The sequence below is a fragment of the Tubulanus polymorphus genome, chromosome 3 (assembly GCF_964204645.1).
Source record: "Tubulanus polymorphus chromosome 3, tnTubPoly1.2, whole genome shotgun sequence".
Lineage (NCBI taxonomy): Eukaryota > Metazoa > Nemertea > Palaeonemertea > Tubulaniformes > Tubulanidae > Tubulanus > Tubulanus polymorphus.
The window spans coordinates 27287883-27307996 of record NC_134027.1 but is presented as its reverse complement, the minus strand read 5'-3'; the positions used below and the strand labels follow the sequence as shown (position 1 = coordinate 27307996).

General features: G+C 39.5%; 2 protein-coding genes across 2 annotated transcripts; both read right to left on the bottom strand.

Annotated features, from left to right (window-relative positions):
• Nucleotides 1-3662: 3662 nt before the first annotated feature.
• LOC141902678 (arylacetamide deacetylase-like) lies at nt 3663-8103 on the bottom strand. Its single transcript, XM_074790505.1, has 7 exons — nt 8032-8103; nt 7753-7910; nt 7371-7493; nt 6260-6377; nt 5960-6023; nt 5772-5884; nt 3663-5196 (listed from the first exon to the last, which is right to left on the bottom strand). Exons 2-7 carry the CDS (start codon nt 7900-7902, stop codon nt 4574-4576), a joined length of 1191 nt encoding a protein of 396 aa, XP_074646606.1. The 5' UTR covers nt 7903-7910; nt 8032-8103; the 3' UTR covers nt 3663-4573.
• A 629-nt stretch (nt 8104-8732) lies between these two features.
• LOC141902510 (CKLF-like MARVEL transmembrane domain-containing protein 4) lies at nt 8733-11900 on the bottom strand. Its single transcript, XM_074790275.1, has 5 exons — nt 11682-11900; nt 10968-11148; nt 10245-10409; nt 9877-9975; nt 8733-9791 (listed from the first exon to the last, which is right to left on the bottom strand). Exons 2-5 carry the CDS (start codon nt 11118-11120, stop codon nt 9687-9689), a joined length of 522 nt encoding a protein of 173 aa, XP_074646376.1. The 5' UTR covers nt 11121-11148; nt 11682-11900; the 3' UTR covers nt 8733-9686.
• Between the last annotated feature and the right edge of the window lie 8214 nt (nt 11901-20114).

Sequence of the window (20114 nt, the reverse complement as noted above, 5' to 3'; positions counted from 1 at the left end):
CATCTTTTGGTTCAAACATGAATTATACTAATGTCATGTGGTTGGATAGTTTTTGTCATTGTAAAATGCAGTAGTTTAATACTCATCACTCTCCCTACACCCCTCTCCTCGTGTATTATAGTTTACTACGCCCTCTATTGGTCTAAACGAGAATTGAGATCAATAGTCAGGTAGTTTAAGAGATTTATTATGTAGCGTTCCCCTCTCCCTCATCTCTAACCCTTTATTTGTTTGACAATCAAATGGACTATGTATTTGTGTATATATGAAATACTTGTATATTATATTTTCAACATGTTTTTAGTATGAATAAGAGTGGTTTAGTCTGTGTGAACTCCTGTTGTAATTAACCATGACACAACCCCAGTAAATCTTGCCTCCAGCTGTAGGTAAACACCAGCCAGCTATAGTCTCTTCCAAATCGACATTTTAGTTCATATTCACGAATAATATAAAGAACTCCGATAAAGTCTATCGTTCTCATTAAATTATCAGTTTTATTTGTGTTATTTCACTTGACAAACAATAAATAATCAATAAAATAACAACCATTTCAGAATTCTTTACAATTTTCTGAAAGCATGTAAATTTTTACGATATTAAAATAAAAAACGATTTGTGATTTACATTTGTTGTTCGTTATTCGCGATGCTGGATTTTCTGTTGGTGCTGGTGATATTGAAACCATTGTCAAAGAAAAACATTTAAACCATTGTAATCAGGATTCATGACTAAAAGAGTTAAAAAAACACTCATTTCAAATGTTGTAACTGAAATTCTAAGCTAAAACTGGATCCAGAACCGTGGTACTGGGTCATGTGGAACAGGATACAGAACTGTGGTACTGGGTCATGTGGAACAGGATACAGAACTGTGGTAGTGGGTCATGTGGAACAGGATACAGAACTGTGGTACTGGGTCACGTGGAACAGGATACAGAACTGTATAGTTTTTAAAAATATACGTCGTTTTCAGGAAAAAAATCGGTAATTAATGTCATTAGCTGTAACTATTTAATAGTTTCTATTTCCAGTGAGATTCAACTGTCAACATGAGGATTTGGCTGCGGAATTCCATCGTAATTCTATTGTAAGAATGGATATTGATGAGTTCTAAGGTCGTCACAGCGAGATTCCAAGAACGCGTTGATTTATTTCCATTTTCCCGACAAATTATAGTTTTACTGTGAATCACACAAATAATTGATCAGTAAAACGTGTTTAGCTTTTTTTCTAAATGTTTCATTCGTTGCGCAATAAACAAAGAAATTTGCGGATGAGTCAAAAACACTGAGCAGAATTCCTATTTTGCGCAAGACTAAATGTTCATCGTAAGATAAACCACTACGTATTCCAAACCACGCATGGAAGAAATGTAACACACGATCTAAAGATGCCGGTATTTCAAATATAAAATACATCAATACAATCATGAGAACCATTCTTAATATTTTCAATTCAGCGGATGTATTTTGAGTTTTCTCACTGGTCGCCGCTGTGTCCGTGTGAAATTGTTTCTTTTGATTTCGTTTTCTTAATATCATGACTCCAAACAAAGTCAGATTTAATGCTATCAAGACACTAAAAGGAACAATTACAGTCATGAACATGTAGCTTATAAAAGTGAAGTTGTACGCGTAATCGTAATTATAATCAAACGGAGTTCTTGTTGTTGTGGCTCCAAAAGCTCCCATTGTGAAAAATCCCCGAACACAAGGATGTGTGGCCCTTCCGGGTAAACGGAGTGGAAAATAATATGGCCAGTAAGAAACTGCAGAACAAAAGACGTTAAAAAAGGAAAGAAAAATAATTTGTTTTTTGTTCCAGAATCGTCTGAAATACAGCGGACTCGCGACAACCAGAAGTCTTTCAAAATTTACAATCACAACGGCCCAATTTCTGGCAGTTTGGAATGTATAGAATAATGGTAGCGCCCATATTATAATTTCGTGTCCAAAATACCAATCATCGTAACGCCCGAGCGGTCTAAGGTCAGTGGTTCTGCTGATATCGATTACAATTATACGAAACGGATAGAGAAGAAACACTGAAACAAGAAACAGTAAATCAAACCAGGCAAGAATTATAATAGTTCGATAAGTGGAGCGACCGATCCTTCTGAATATAACAATAGAAACACAGTTTAGCATCATTCCTAGAATTGAAGCTGTTGAATATCCGTATTCGTAAAGGTCAACGCTTAACATAAGGTCCCATCGTTCTGGCGGATAAACACATCGTAGAGACTCAGTCGTGGTGGTGGATGTGAGTTGAGATGTAAAATTCATATTTCATCAGTAGCAGCAGCAGCAGCAGCAGCAGCAGTAGCAGCAGCAGCAGCAGCAGCAGTAGCAATCAGCTCCCAGTGAAATAACAAGATATACTTCAGACCGCGTTCAACTCTCTTCAATGGTACAATAATGCTAGTCTGTAATCATCTATCTACAGGGTAACACCCATCTACACTGTGCAGGAAATTGTCATGCAAGAAACTTTCTGAAATAGTTTTTATTCACTGCCTCCAATAGAATAGATTTGTATATGAAAATAGTAGAGGCGAATTTATCCTGCCAAAATCAGAATTACTTTTATCTAAAATCGTATCGTGGCCGAGTCAAATTTGATTTGTCCTGATCGATCTTTGAATTTAACGCGGTATCAAATTGATTCATTAAATCAAATAAATTGATGATGAGTCTTTATAAAAAGAAATTTTATTCAACTCGACGTATCGGCTTCACTCCGCGCGGTGGCGCCACCGCGTGGGATTTACGCGAAGCAGCAGAACACAAACATGGCCACTCTCTCAATTTTCAATGATAGAAATCGTGTGTGCATTTCAATTATTTCGGCTGTTAGGGTTTTAAGGCACAATATAAGTTGATGATGTGATATGGCGATGTTAATTAATGATAATTCCGCAGTGAAGCTAGTCACGAACGGTGCCGATTGAGTGTACAGCTGCCAAAAACACTGAAATGTGCGTAGTTGCGTAACTATTTGCAGTGAATTGCAGACGAAACATGAAGCCTTAACGGCCGTTTAAAAAAAATTATACCAATCGCAATTGTAAAATAAAAATGAGATAGAACCTAAGTTAAAATTCTGGCCATTTCTAAAATGTTATTACTAATTTTGAGCATAGAACTATAACGGAATAGTTCTATGTTTTGAGTCAGTGCGGAACGTTTAGTTTTCCAACAATAATGAGGGGTGGTAGGTAGTCATGCAATTCAAGTCATCATTTATTACACGTTACTTCCGTGTTGTTGATAATCTCGCGAGTCCTGGACTAAACCCCAATGAACAATGTGATCTGTGTGCTGGCCACAAATGCACACAGATCACACTACACTACCCATTAAACACTCCAGTACCCACAGCTTTCATATATCCATCCAAATATTTAGTGTCTTTCTTCCTGGATTTCAATATTTCAAGTTCTTTTGTCACACTCTCCTTAAACCAGAACCATGTCTGTCAGTTCAGAGATCTAACCATTCCACCAGTTGTTGTAGTGACCCGGAGAATGTTTGTCTGGTCAGTTTGGTGTTAGCAATGTCGAAATTCAAAACCAGCCGGCTATAGTCTCTTCCAAATCGACATTTTAGTTCATATTCACGAATAATATAAAGAACTCTGATAAAGTCTATCGTTCTCATTAAATTATCAGTTTTATTTGTGTTATTTCACTTGACAAACAATAAATAATCAATAAAATAACAACCATTTCAGAATTCTTTACAATTTTCTGAAAGCATGTAAATTTTTACGATATTAAAATAAAAAACGATTTGTGATTTAAATTTGTTGTTCGTTATTCGCGATGCTGGATTTTCTGTTGCGTGCTGGTGATATTGAAACAATTGTCAAAGAAAAACATTTATTTAAAGAAAAACACTCATTTCAAATGTTGTAACTGAAATTCTAAGCTAAAACTGGATCCAGAACCGTGGTACTGGGTCATGTGGAACAGGATACAGAACTGTAAATCTACGGTCCTGTGGAACAGGATACAGAACTGTGGTAGTGGGTCATGTGGAACAGGATACAGAACTGTGGTACTGGGTCATGTGGAACAGGATACAGAACTGTGGTACTGGGTCATGTGGAACAGGATACAGAACTGTGGTAGTGGGTCATGTGGAACAGGATACAGAACTGTGGTACTGGGTCATGTGGAACAGGATACAGAACTGTGGTACTGGGTCATGTGGAACAGGATACAGAACTGTGGTAGTGGGTCATGTGGAACAGGATACAGAACTGTGGTACTGGGTCATGTGGAACAGGATACAGAACTGTGGTACTGGGTCATGTGGAACAGGATACAGAACTGTGGTACTGGGTCATGTGGAACAGGATACAGAACTGTGGTAGTGGGTCATGTGGAACAGGATACAGAACCGTGGTACCGGGTCATGTGGAACAGGATACAGAACTGTAAATCTACGGTCCTGTGGAACTACGTATGGGATCCTGTGGAACTGGGTTCAGAACTGTGTGATAGATAATTTGAAGGGTATTTCATATATTGTGGTAGTAAATACTGAATGCTGATAACTAAGGCTGTGTTAAAGATTCTGTTTTAAGAATGCAATAACTTGCTGAAATATCTGCGGATCATAGAAAATGCCTCCGTGAATGAGATCGGTTAAATGGACGTGTTTAACCGACACTCCAGCATCCTGTAACCTAGCAACATACATAAATCCATCATCCCTCAAAGGATCATACTCGCAGGTAACCATCAATGTTTTCGGTAGACCCTTTAGATTATCGGCCAAAAGCGGCGAAAATCGAGCGTCTAAAACTATTTTTTCCAGTTCATCGACGGCATTTTTATCTTCGCCTTCGACTTTGAACGGTATTTTATTCGTATTGAATCTGGCTGGTAGTAATGAACGACTGACGTATTTCGCGTATTTCGAGGATGTTTTCACCGCTGTAGAGATGTGTCTGTTCGACCCGGCGGCGGTCACGTGTTTCATCGAGACTCCAGCGTGCGCCAAATAAAACTTAATCATCGAATCCCTGGTCAAAAGAATTCCGAGATTTTCTTGATAAGACGGACTATCTAAATCGAAAGCCTGTAGCGCCGGGTATATGAGGGCTTGTAATTTAGGTTTGTGTGGTAGGTTTAGTTGCGCGAGATGCTGAGCTATAGCTGCTGCTAGGTTTCCGCCGGCGCTATCACCTGTAAAATACAATCAATAGATTCTCTTTCAGAACGAAATTCAGGGATAAAGAGTTAAAGTGAGTGTTAAAACTTAAACGATTAATCACGACACCGAAATATGAACTGAATGTAGCAACTTATGTGCTACCTAACCATACCGTAAGGTGCTGCCGCTATGCTTATCGATAACGGAATTTTGATTCACTAACACGAACCGGCTCTGGCAATCAACTTGCTGTCTCGCTATACCGTAAGGTGCTGCCGCTATGCTTATCGATAACGGAATTTTGATACACTAACACGAACCGGCTTCGGCAATCAACTTGCTGCCTCGCTATACCGTAAGGTGCTGCCGCCATACTTCGTTATCCTCATTGATTGCCAGAGCTGGCTAATGTTAGTGTATGGAAATACCGCTAACGATGAGCATAGCGGCAGCACCTGACGGTGAAGTGACTTCCCGGTTAAGTTGTGTTCGTTTCCTAACATTTTTGAATTTGGTAGTCGCTCTAGTCTTACCCCGTTACATTTGTTGCAAAATAGAATCGGTTCGTTTATTTCTAGTATTGTCACAGTTAGATTATGAAACTCACCAGCTATTGCAATTTTGTCAGGATTCACATTAAACTTGTGGATATTTCTCAAGAAAAATGTCGCAGCGCGTCGGCAATCTTCAAACGGTATTGGAAACTTTTTCAGCCGATAACTGGAGAAATGAATCGGAGCAAATAGAAAACATGAAACCACTTAGGCGGAGGGGAGGCAATGCGTTATCACTTACTCGATTGACACGACTAAAGCACCCAATTCTTTCACTAATCGAAACATCTGCGGGTCATAATGAGCTAGAAATAGATACAACACATTAAAATGACGTCACTTTCAATCTTTCATTTCCAGTGAATTTCTGCAACAGGTGTGCTGTAGTCACGTGACGTTGCCATCATTGACACGACCGGGTTATTAGCGTGTTAATACAATTAGCATATATGTTTTGTTCATGTTTGGCAATGCGACGGCCAATGTGACGGCCAACGTGACGGCCTAGTAGAGAATGTAGTTCAGTGTTACAGCTATTCACCTGGAGTCAATAGAACCCATCCTCCACCATGGATATAAATCACTACTGGTCTGTTTGCATCGCCCCCTGGTGGATCATACATGCGAACTGTGACACCATCAAATACTCGATTAGTAACCTGTAAATAGTATAATCGTGAATTATCAACAATTCAGCACACCACGGGTGGCACACCATCACGGGTAGCACACCACAGCGGGTGGCACACCATCGCGGGTAGCACACCATCACGGGTAGCACACCACAGCGGGTGGCACACCATCGCGGGTGGCACACCATCACGGGTAGCACACCATCACGGGTAGCACACCATCACGGGTAGCACACCACAGCGGGTGGCACACCATCGCGGGTGGCACACCATCACGGGTAGCACACCATCACGGGTAGCACACCATCACGGGTAGCACACCACAGCGGGTGGCACACCATCGCGGGTGGCACACCACCACGGGTGGCACACCATCACGGGTAGCACACCATCACGGGTAGCACACCACAGCGGGTGGCACACCATCGCGGGTGGCACACCATCACGGGTAGCACACCATCACGGGTAGCACACCACAGCGGGTGGCACATCATCACGGGTGGCACACCATCACGGGTGGCACATCATCACGGGTAGCACACCACCACGGGTGGCACACCATCACGGGTGGCACACCATCACGGATAGCACACCATCACGGGTAGCACACCACCACGGGTGGCACACCATCACGGGTGGCACACCATCACGGGTAGCACACCATCACGGGTAGCACACCATCACGGGTAGCACACCATCACGGGTAGCACACCATCACGGGTGGCACACCATCACGGGTGGCACACCATCACGGGTGGCACACCATCACGGGCGGCACACCATCACGGGTAGCACACCATCACAGATAGCACACCATCACGGGTAGCACACCATCACGGGTGGCACACCATCACGGGTGGCACACCATCACGGGTGGCACACCATCACGGGTGGCACACCATCACGGGTGGCACACCATCACGGGTAGCACACCATCACAGATAGCACACCATCACGGGTGGCACACTCTCGCCGGGTCGCACACTCACCGGGTCGCACACCGGGGCTCACAGAACTTACTATAACATTCTTGTCTCGCGGAGGTTTCGAGGATAACGTATCAGAAATTCGAATCATCAGATGAAACACATTTCTGAATGTTGCCGACCAGGACGAAATACCTAAAGTTGACGCGACATCAGCCTGAATAAAATTCATTCAATTCTAAAATACGTGTGTCAATTTATTTTTCACTTATTTGAGAGTCAAAAATTCGCTTCTCTTTATATCATACATTGACTTAATTTCAAAACAAATGTCTACACGACTTATCAAGACTACGAGCGACATATTAAACTTTAATCAGTTCATGAAACATGTATAGAAAGTTTATACGAATTCATACTAAAGAAGTATAAGTGATTTTGTATTCGAAGTGTTTTGAAATCTATAGATAAATTACCGCTAAGTTAGCCGTATTAAATCCAAAAGCGACACTTCTAGCACCATTCGGGTTGATGAGCGCAGCCGGTACAGGTTGATAGAATCTGTACCCGAAAAAAACGGCAGTAATTACCGAAATAACTAGAACAATTCGCGCGCAAAAACCCATATTTTCAACTGCAAAATGAAGAAAAACAGAAATCGAATCAGAGCCTAGAATCATGACTGTTGAATTTTGTCGTCACAAAATTAGTCACTGTTTTTTTGGACTTTCATGTAGTTGTTCATATATATTTACCATGAATATCTCCAGTATGATAGAGCACAAGAACACTAGTCTATCGCCTGTCTGTCTGTGTCTATGTTCGCTTGCCCTAGTTATATATACAATAGCTGTATGATAAATTAAAACATGTATCTACCATATGTATATATGAGTGTATCGCTGTAGTATGAATATTCCTACTCGATAAAAATAGAACGACATTCAAACACGTTTATTACAAACAAGTTTTAAAAACTGGATATTTTCAACCTATTGAAAATAAATCCAAAGCGTCGGATTCATCTTCGTCAGGTATTCAGCATTTGAATCTTTTATAAATCGATTGATATCGAATTTTGTTGTAAATCTGTAAAATCTTATCTGATTTAATTATATCACTTTATTTAATATTCATCAGAAGTTGTTCAAAACCAAAAGGAGCGCTTTCGTTATTATGAAAAAGAAACGGTTGTATATATTTTGAAAATGTCAGTTGTAAATCCGATCAGTTCGCCATCTATTGGAATCAGGGGTTAATCCTGGATCTCTGGGTTCGAATCCTGGTTGCGACAGGTTATCTAATTTTCATCGATGCATGTAGTTTTTTTCTCAGATGACCTCTGAACTAATTGTGAAAATAAACCGGAAACTTGTCCGGAAGAATAAATCGAATCGGCCCAAAGAAGGGTAATAAAGATTAAAAAAATATTTATTTATTGATTCTAATTTATTGACCGGTTTATGTAAGTACAATGTAAGTATATATTTGGTACTAAAAAGCATAAGAAAGAATAAAATAACATAATTACATCTAGACTCAGTGAGAAAGACACCAGCTACAGATGAGCACACATGCATGCGTGGAAATCAAAATCTATCAATAAAATCAATAAAATATATTCGATGTTATGAATGGTATATTTGCTGCCTTTTGGGCGGTAAAATGGCGATGCGTAAGATCACATAACGTTTAAAAAAAAACTATTAAAGTTTGATTATTAAAGCATATTGGAACCGTATGCTATAGACGTATAGTTACAAACACGTGACACTGCAGTTTATTATACTGCATACACAAATTGATACTAGTTTACATTAAAATCATGGCGAATAGTTAGACAAAACCATCCTAAAAAGTCAATCTTTCATAAAACAAAAAACTGTTATAGAATGAGCACTGACGATGGAGAGAAAGGAGAGCTGGAAAAGGGAGAGGAGGTCCAGGGAATGAGAAAGAGAAGAAAGAAGGAGATAGAGGGAACTGAGAGAGAGAGAAAAGGGAGACAGGCCCGTAAAGCAATCACTGCAAAAGTGGTAACGCCATCGAATGTAACCTCTTTACGTGGACAAACAAAACATGGTTTCATATAAAATCTCTGAAAGAGAGGAAGGGGAGAGTGAGAGAATGGAACGGGAGGGAGAGGGGAGAGAGGAGAGGAAGGAGAGGGAGGAGAGAGAGAAGAGAGAAGCGAGGGGGAGAGCGAGGGAATGGAAGGGGAGAGTGAGAGAATGGAACGGGAGGGAGAGGGGAGAGAGGAGAGGAAGGAGAGGGAGGAGAGAGAGAAGAGAGAAGCGAGGGGGAGAGCGAGGGAATGGAAGGAGAGTGAGAGAATGGAAGAGGAGGGAGAGAGAATGGATGGGGAGAGTGAGCAGAGGAATGAATGAGAGAAGAAAAGGAAGAGAGGTAACTATGCAGTAACAGTAACGGAGTGAGTAGTGGATGTCGACCTCCAACTAATATAACTGAAGTATATCCCGATACCATACGCGATTGTATTAAAAAATCCAAACACCTGAAATGAGTTAATAAATACATTTATATCTTTTAGTTCCAGAGAATCTTATAGTGAAAATGTTTTATCGAAAGTTGACTCTCACCGAGGCTGCGATGTATCTGGCCACGGCATTACCGATCGATATCAAAACAATCGACGCGATCAAATAAAATCCGGTCACTACACAATTATAGATGAATTCCTGTAGAAATAAATACACACTTCAATTAGCTTCAATTAACCCAATTATAGACGTGAACTACCCGTAAAACACATCCCCTATAATGGGAGCTCAATGACTACGAGAAAATATAGTTTTAAAATTGCTCGTGGTTTTCCTGATAAATTGAGTCAAGCTAGAAACTTCGTGAATGAAATACATAGTTTTAAAATTGCTCTCATGATTTCATGATTTCATGAATTACAACAGTTTAATCCATTATTACGTGTTATAAACACAGTTTTACTTACAATAAGGTTCCAGGGTATGTTTGATGTCATCGCGGGCACACGGAACAGGTATAAACACAACAGTATCAACGTACACAACAGTGCCGTTACTGATACGAATAGGAAAAAATGTAAAGCCGGAAACCAAGCACTTGATGCGCAACCGGCCGCTATCACTCCTAATATCTGTAAAAATATAATCATACACATTTTTTTATTACTGTATCTATTACTATTGATATGAGTAATCGGTTTCTGAGTAGAAATATTTATTTTAAAAAATTGATATTCATCTAATGGAACTCGATCAAACGTGTTCGGTGACCCGCGTATGTTTAGTTATATATTCTATTTTATTTACAATGAGAAGAAATTATATATAAATGGAAATAGAATAAAATTTTGTAAAATAAGACGCTGAAAGGCGGCGGATGGTGAAGTTAAATGATAACATTTGACCTTAAAGACGCAGACTTCCAATATTCAAACTATAACACATCATATTGAATCATCTAGAATTGATTAGTAAGTGAAATGTTATAATCTCCGGAAGTAGAATAACAGAGATTCGGTCACGTGGTGACATAAAAGAAATCACGACTATTCAGGGCCTAGATCAAAATGGTCCCCGGTTGTCATTCTTTGCTTGATATGATATCTCTGATGAATTTTAAGATTTCTAACCCGACATACCAACACGTCGTGGGTTGTTGTACGATGTTTAAGGGTCGTTGAAACACTTACTATTTCTACACATTTCAATATACCACACGGTGGACTGATGAAATACTGTACGTCGATCAATGATCCTCCTCCTGATCGCTTATCAGTTGTTCGAGGTTCAGTATCGTAAGTGGTCGCCTGTGTATCACGTGGTTCGTTTCCTTCCATTTCCATTATGACGGTATAAATTCAGAAAATACTTCTGAGGAATAAACAAACATTATACGCGTCTTACATTAATGATTTCCGTCATAAATTTCGTAGTTTATATACAATATGATGTAATTTCAACCATACGTTGAGAATCCCACAATAGAAATAAAAAGTTTGAAAAGTTTCTATGAACTTTAAGTACGTGTAATGCATTCGATATTTTGACTATATGGTAATAGCCCTCTTCAGGAATACTGTATGAGATATACAATCCCGAAATAGGAGACTGATTACGAAAAACAGATATTTCAATTTGTTCTGGATTACGATTGCAGATTTTATTCTAATATCAGTATTGCTGAAGATGAATATTAGGATATAGTCGAAACTTTGAATTAACTGCTAGTTCGAACAGCAATGACTCTTTAGTTTTCATTCTCAGTGCGAAATGTTATTATATGATATCGTTACATGGACTCGGAGTGTATGTTCTGTGGTTTATCTCAATTCTAGTAAAGTAAAGAATTGCAGTACTGTAGATTCTCAATAAAACAATGCACAAATGAAAGTGAAATCACTCACCTTTTAGAATGCTTTTTATGAAGTTTGTTATGACTCGTTACGCCCCTGTACGACTGTAGGTACTGGTATTGTAGTAGTACGGTAATGTATGTTCAAGTGAGGACTACGCGAAACCCGTCTCTGCCTTATTTAACATAACAAGCCTACTGCAAATAACAATACTCTCGGGGACTATATATTTATTTCAACAGGACTTAAATTTCGAGTTCATTGTAAACTGATTGAATTTTCTAAACCAGTTCGATGTTAACACAATGCATAAACGGTTAGACCTACGCAGCAATCATCACAGACCGACAGTCATTTAGTCATTTAGTAATTACGGATTTAGAGTTGTTTACGTTCTAACACAATCTACAATCTGAGGAAAAAAATAATTTCTATTCCAAACGACATTCGAGCGATCTATAATAGAAAGCCTAGAGGTCATTTATAATACTTAATTGTAAATCAACCTAAATACCTACTATACCTACCACACAAAAGTAGTCTGTAAAAAAGAAAAATATCTATGGAGTTATTTATAGAAAATTCGCTTTTTAAAAATTCGAAAAACTAGACGAATAAATTATATTCAACTCCCTCTTTTATTTGTCGAATAAACTAATACGATTTACTTGCCATTGGTTTTTGGTTTAATCATGAAATGAAGCCAATGCATTTTTTGCCGTTGAAAGTTCTTTCGAATTTCGGATATATGAATAAAACACCAAATAATACATGACGTGTATGCCTATAACATTCAAAAATACATCGATTAAGAATTAAATATTGAGGTTACGTTCAGAGATCTTTTTCGTATTACAAGAAAACGGTTGAGTATGCGACGAATGAATACATTTCTATAACGTGTGCAAATATAATTCCCTTCCGTTAAAAAGATTATGTGATTTGATTTGATTGACGTATAATCGACCAGTATGATTATAACCTGTCTCGATATGAACCGAATATTTCAATGAAAGGCACCTGTTTTTAGAACAAAACAGAATGAATCCAAGCAGAAAATACGACGACTGTTTATAAACTATAGCACCAGTACTACTCAACACCCTTATAGCAGGTTACAGTATATACCACATATAGGGTCTCTATGGAGATGTTAATACGGACAATAAACTGATGATAGGATGTATTTTAATATTTTATAAGTATCCGGTTTCAGTAGGATTTATAACTAGGAACAGATCGACTTAGATTGGAAATGTATATCGAGGATTAGTGTGAATGAATAACACGCGGGAGTACGAGGTGCGTGAATCACTAACTATTTATTCACTTATACTTAAACTAACAGTTTATTTATCTATTACAAATATAGGTTTATTCTGTAAGTACATGAAATTAGACATAGACTATATCATATTGTTTCCCCCCTTCTTTCAATTCTCATCAGAGTTTAAGCTTTTATGGCCTGGAAGTCATCCTTGAAGTCAGATCAGAATTATCCACATTCTTATCCGTTCTCCGTTATATTGTTAAATCATATATCTCAATTCTTTGTTATACGATATGTATACGTGGGTAGAATAATCGAGAAGATTCGTAGAGTAGCCGGGCGTTAACCGGGTTTAGAATAAATAACAAGACGAGTAGTACTATATAGGTTAACTATTTACTTGACGCACGAGCTTTCGCTACTAATGAATCTCGAAGCTTCATCAGGTGAATGAGTCTTTACACGTAGAATAATTAAATTTCTAAATACGATTTGTTCAGAAATAAAGTAAAGTAAACTATATGAAATGACATTGATCGATTAGATGACTCACCGAATGGCTCTTGTACTACTGATAGAAAACTGCATTATCCGTTAAAAAAAACAAAGCATATTCAAATAAAACATTCAATGTAATAAACTACACTTTACTCAGTAGCGATATTAGTTTGTGTAATATTTCACACAAATAATAAAAACAAAACTATTTATTTCAGAATAATGGCGACTAATCATGAATGTCCTAAGTGCGCAGCCGCGGCAGCTTCCGCAGAATCTGAACGAGTCCTCACCCGTGAATCGCCGGTCAATGTGGTCAGTTCGGAAAATGTGAACTCAGCCGAAATATCAGAATCAGAGGAAGTGGATGAATTATCTGTGGGAGTGGATAACTCGCTGGCGGAAGTGGAAGATTCGCCGGCGGAAGTGGATGACATGTCGGCGGAAGTGATCACAAAACGGGTTCATTTTGCTGAGCATTTTGCTGTTACTATCGACGAACAAATAGACGAGGATCCAGGGGATAATTCACATCCAACAGATCCAGCTGATGGGAATGATGAAAATGAAATTGAAGTTATTTTAACTGAGGGTAATGAGAATGAAAGAGATGTAGAATTAGTGAAAGAAGAGTCTGATGAGGATGATACTAATTCTAAGACCAACGATATCGAACAGGTTGAAGAGGAAGTTGGAGCGGAGGTTGAAGAGGAAGTTGGAGCGGAGGTTGAAGAGGGAGTTGGAGCGGAGGTTGAAGAGGGAGTTGGAGCGGAGGTTGAAGAGGAAGTTGGAGCGGAGGTTGAAGAGGAAGTTGGAGCGGAGGTTGAAGAGGGAGTTGGAGCGGAGGTCGAAGAGGAACTTGGAGCGGAGGTTGAAGAGGGAGGTGGAGCGGAGGTTAAAGAGGAACTTGGAGAATACCTTTCTGATCCTACTCATAACCTACTTCATGATATCACTACAGAAAAAGACAATGCTTCATCGATTGGGATTGAGAACGTGGATAACATAGAACTGTCACTCAGTGACGATCAACAAACACCTGTCAGTGACAGTATTGTAATGGAATCATTTACAGTTTCTGACGACAGGTCTGAATTTGAAAACATTAATAGAGACCACAATGTTTCTGAAGAGACTATACTTGCTGCACGCAAAGAAGATGTAGAACGTACTGACGTCACACCTGATATAACCAATACCAATCAGGTAACTATTACTTCCTGCCGATACTACAGAAAAGTGGATACAAAAAATATCTTTACAGTTTTATTCTTAATGTGATTTTTATATTTCTATGAAAGATTGATGAAATCCTTGATAGTGAAGAAAATAATGACGAACAGAAAACGGAAATCTACGAAGACATGGAATTACCAAAGGTGGAGGAAATTAATGAGGAAGTCATTGGGCCGAATAAAAACGAAGCAGAAAATCAACTTGAGGGCGCAAAGGAAAGTGATGAGATACCTGAAGATGGGCACACTGAACAGACTCAAGATGAGATACTAGTAGCTGAACAACCTGGAGATGAAACATTGGAAGCAGAACAACCTGAAAAAGAATTACTCGTAGCTGAAGAACCAAGAGATGAAATACTCGTAGCTGAACAACCAAGAGATGGCCCACTCGAAGTTGAAGAACCTGGAGAAGAAATACTTGAAGCTGAACAACCTGGAGAAGAAATACCCGAAGTGGAACAACCTGGAGACGGCCCACTCGAAGCGGAACAACCTGTAGATGAAATACCCGAAGTTGAACAACCTGGAGATGGCCCACTCGAAGTGGAACAACCTGGGGATGGCCCACTCGAAGTGGAACAGCCCGGTGAAGAAATACCCGAAGTGGAACCGCCCGGAGAAGAAATACCCGAAGTGGAACAATCTAGAGATGAACTACTAGATATTGAACTAACTGAAGAAGGCACAATTGAAACTGGAGATGAAATACTCGAAGATGAAGTCGAGATATTAGAAGTTGCACAGCCAGGAAACGAAGTTGAAAAGGGTGATGTTGGGATAACAGAGATCTTAGAAAGTGATGACGACATTGTAAATGATAAAGAAGATGATGAAGTCATCTCAGTAACGATTGGTTCCAGGGCCAGTCAAATGGATGTCATGTCTCCTGAAAACTCACCAACACTTAAAACTGAAGCCGAATTGACAGCAATAAGGCAGCATTCTCCGATTGAGCAAACACGATTTATCATATTTATCGTTTTACCAACTAGAGACGTAGTCAGTCTACGCAATGTACATTCAGGTATAACCATAGACGATATAAAAGGGTATCTTGAGCTATTAGCCGGAATTCCTTCAAATATATACACATTAGAACGATCCGTGCCACGTGAACAGTTGAGTGACACCAGTCAACTGACTCTAGATCCGAAAGCACCAATGAGCTGCATCATGAGAATGAAGCTCCGCCCACCGTGGACCAAACTGTTTTTCATGGTTTGGGGAAACGATGTTAGTTTTATTCACAAAGAGAACAGTGAGATGTTGTTTACTGCGGACGAATTGAGATCAGGAAACTACGAACAACTTCGAGTCATATTCAGAAAAAGACTTTTCACAGCTTTGTTCATAAGCTGTTTTCTGGGACATAGAAGCAGTTGTGAGTTGCTGATTCAAGCAGGTATGTTTACAGTAGTTCCATGTGGTGAAAAAAAAACAATTCCTAAAACCATTGTTGTTGTACTAGGTACGTCTGGTATTATTTTGTAGGTTGTGATATAGATGGAGCCACCAATCACGGACATTCTATTATTCACGTTGTTGCAGCACAGAATCACCTGCCATTGTTGAAATACCTCATTTCTAAAGGCGCCACCTATAACTCGAAAAGTAACTTCCACAAGACCCCAGTCCAGAATGCGCAGGAATCGGGAGCGTTCAACTGCCAACGCTTTCTACGGTTACATCGCTGGACTTTGACTGGTACCCGTTTTGATAATATGACGGGTTCCCGACAGTCGGAGGACCGCATGACGTCACTTCGTCCTAAATCAGTGAGCTCAAATCGATCAACGGCAAGCGCTACGCATGCGCTGACTGGTTTAACCCGATCTGGAACTCGCAAACTACAAACTCATTCTGAGCGGAGGAGAGTACAAACTTCACGGTGTAAATCAGCTCCATCGCAGAAAAATGAAACTCAATTCCACTTCTCAAAATATCACTACGCGTGTAAAAATAGTGCTGAATTCATATCTTTACAAAACGTTCCAGTTGAAAAGCAGTACGCCTCAACAGTGGAGTACATCCGCCATGCAAATAGTACCCGTCAACAAGAACCGACCAATCAAAAACAAGAAACACCAAACCCGAAATATATCCCTTCAATGACCATCATCGAAGCAGAATATAATCAGAAATCAGAGAGACAAATCACGAGCGTCAGATCGATTCAAACTTCGTCATCAACGCGACGTCATCATCAACCTAGGACTAAATCAGCTTCGTCTATCGCTAGTTCACGTGCCAGTGTAACCTCCTCGCGTGCCAGCGTAACCGCTAATCTCCAATACGAGAGAAATACTAAACTATGCAAGAAAATCCATCCTAATAATGACAATAGACCGATCGATATAGAACGTGCAGAAAGAAATGAATTGGCTTTTAAAAGGTGGTTAACTCAGAAAGATTTGGCGGTTACCACAGAAAACACAAGCTCCAATCACGGGCAAGAAAAACAAGGCGAAAAACTGGACGAGCAACAATTCAATGAGTGGCTTCAAATGAAGAGGAGTCGGCGTTCAAAACAAAATGGCGGCTGGGCGTCTTCCGGTCAATATAAAACTAGACGTGAAAGATTTGAAGCTGTTTTTATTCTCGCGAGTGATGACCCGGTTGAGCCTTACTATGAGAATCCTAATCAATATCAGAACGCGTATAAAGAGTATCTACGCGACAGACTAACTAGAAATATCGCGCTCGAAAAACAGCGAACAATCTCAGGTCGGGAACTGAAAAATAAAGTGAAGATCGAGAGAATGGAAGGTCTGACGTCTGGTAAACTTTACGAGGATTGGATGGACGAAATAAGCTCACAGCAACTACTGCGCAGGCGGGAACGTCTCAGAGACCGGAAACAAAAACAAATGCAAGAGTTTGAAAAACACGAGGATAAAATGGGTAGAAAAATGAGTCATTCAAAATGGCTGTCTGAATTAAAAAACCGTAAATCGGTGGGAATTAGTAGTAAACATAAAACTAACTTAATAGATTCTTCGGGTAGTGCGGGACTATTAGAGGTAGGGGGCGTGCCGGTAGCTCCATAGATTCTACTGATAGTGCGGGACTATTAGAGGTAGGGGGCGTGCCAGTAACCCGATAGATTCTTCGGGTAGTGCGGGACTATTAGAGGTAGGGGGCGTGCCAGTAACCCGATAGATTCTTCGGGTAGTGCGGGACTATTACAGGTAGGGGGCGTGCCGGTAGCCCCATAGATTCTACGATGGTGCGGGACGACTTTTAGAGAATGCTCTTTCAAAATGACCGCCGTGTTGGATGATAAGTGACGCGTAGTTCGGTGAGGCTGCTATTTGTTTAAACGGTTAACTTTTAATTCTACCGGGTTGACATACGTGTTATTATAGTTCCACCACTTCCTAGTTTATCATATATTTCATATCTTTCTGTATTTGTCCAATATTCATTCTATTCTTTGCCCGGAAAATACTCGTACCTTGGAATCTATCTTGAATAGTAGTTCTTTATTACAAAAAAAAGAAAATATATCTTTTAACTAGACAAATCCAACAAACATGGAAAAAGATTTTCGAAAACAGTCGGACGAGGCCGCTCTGCTCTATAGCGAAATCTCGACTCCTAATAAACCGAGCTTAACCTACAATGTCTTCACGTTTTATCTAGTTTATCTGGACACTGTGGTATCAGACCAGTCAGTCGAGTAAAGAGGAGTATCTTTTCCACGATGCTCACACGATGATATCGCGCGCATGCATCTATTTCGGTAAATTATAGTCATTGCTTGTTTCCCGTTTAACCAGCATCGGGTGAAATGTCTCCCGTTAACCAGCAGCGGGTGAAATATTGCTGAATCTGTAAAAATTTAAAGGATATAATTTCCTTCTCTTTGTACGTACGATATGATTTAACACTTGCTTGCGCACCGTTCCGTCTTAAGTCTAAGCCCTGTCTATGGAACCGGTCCCAGTATACCAAATATGAGTACCCCAGAGTCACAGAACAACAGTTAAATAAACTGTGGGATCTATAACATATCTAATATAAACTATGGGATCTGATCTATCGCTGGATTTATGTAGCCAACCATTAACAAAAATGCCGTAATATCCCATTTTGAACCTTCGGCAGACCGACTATTACAACACCCGTAACAAATGTTTCGTATCAGATCCGCCGCCAGGTATGATGAACAGGTTTTTAGGGCATCGTACGGCTACAGACAGACCAGTGGACTTTTCTTTCTCCTGACGCTGTCGCAGAAATTTACGCGAAGCCATAAAACAGTTGATCTTCGATGGTAAAAAGGTGGTTTCAGAATAGTAGAATAGTGGGTGTGGTTCACCCGATACAAAAATTCATCCGATTCTTGAAGATGAATGATTGATCAAATAAATATAAGGTCATAATGAAAATGCATTAGAAAATGCATGTTTGTGGTGAAATTTAACCGAACCGTCAGAAGGATTTGGCTGGAATTTATTATGTTTGTAAGAATGGATATTGATGAGTTCTGAGGTCGTCGCAGCGAGATTCCGCTAATTAAATAGAACGCATTGATTTATTTTCTTTGTCCCGAGACATGATAGTTTTACTGTGAATTACACAGATAATTGATAAGTAAAACTTGTTTAGCTGTTTTTCTAAATGTTTCATTCGTTACGCAATAAACAAAGAAATTTGCGGATGAGTCAAAAACACTGAGCAAAATTCCTACTTTACGCATGACCATTCGTCCATCTTCAGATAAACCATGGAGTAATCCGTATCTATCACCGAAGAGACTTAACACACGATCTAAAGATGCCGGTATTTCAAATATAAAATACATCAATACAATCATGAGAACCATTCTTAATATTTTCAATTCAGCGGATGTATTTTGAGTTTTCTCACTGGTCGCCGCTGTGTCCGTGTGAAATTGTTTCTTTTGATTTCGTTTTCTAAATATCATGACTCCAAACAAAGTTAGATTTAATGCTATTAAGACGTTAAAAGGTACAATTACACACATGAACATATATGTCAAATAAGTAAAGTCGTACGCGTACTGAGCGTGATAATTGAACGGAGTTCGAGTTGTTTTGGCTCCAAATGCACCCATTGTGAATAATCCCCGAACACAATGATTTGTGGCCCTTCCGGGTAAATAAAGTGGAAAATAATATGGCCAGTTACAAACTGCAGAAAAAAATGCGTTGAAAACCGATAAAGATGTGATTTGTTTTTTGTTCCAGAATCGTCTGAAATACAGCGGACTTGCGACAACCAGAAGTCTTTCAAAATTTACAATTACAACGGTCCAATTTCTGGCAGTTTGAAATGTATAAAATAATGGTAGCACCCATATTATGATTTCGTGTCCAAAATACCAATCATCATAGGCTCTAAGAAGATATTGGTTATAGGAGCTGCTGCATATACAAACAATAATAATACGAAGTGGATAAAGAAGAAACACTGAAACAAGAAACAGTAAATCAAACCAGGCAAGAATTATAA

Excerpts from the sequence above, each read along its gene's own strand:
- LOC141902678 (XM_074790505.1), bottom strand. The coding sequence starts at position 7,902 with ATGGGTTTTTGCGCGCGAATTGTTCTAGTTATTTCGGTAATTACTGCC. Across the intron at positions 7,494-7,752 it reads TTAATACGGCTAACTTAGCG|GCTGATGTCGCGTCAACTTT; the intron begins GTAATTTATCTA and ends AATTTTATTCAG. Across the intron at positions 5,197-5,771 it reads TGACAAAATTGCAATAGCTG|GTGATAGCGCCGGCGGAAAC; the intron begins GTGAGTTTCATA and ends TGTATTTTACAG.
- LOC141902510 (XM_074790275.1), bottom strand. The coding sequence starts at position 11,120 with ATGGAAATGGAAGGAAACGAACCACGTGATACACAGGCGACCACTTAC. Across the intron at positions 10,410-10,967 it reads TATTGAAATGTGTAGAAATA|ATATTAGGAGTGATAGCGGC; the intron begins GTAAGTGTTTCA and ends ATATTTTTACAG. Across the intron at positions 9,976-10,244 it reads ACATACCCTGGAACCTTATT|GAATTCATCTATAATTGTGT; the intron begins GTAAGTAAAACT and ends TTATTTCTACAG.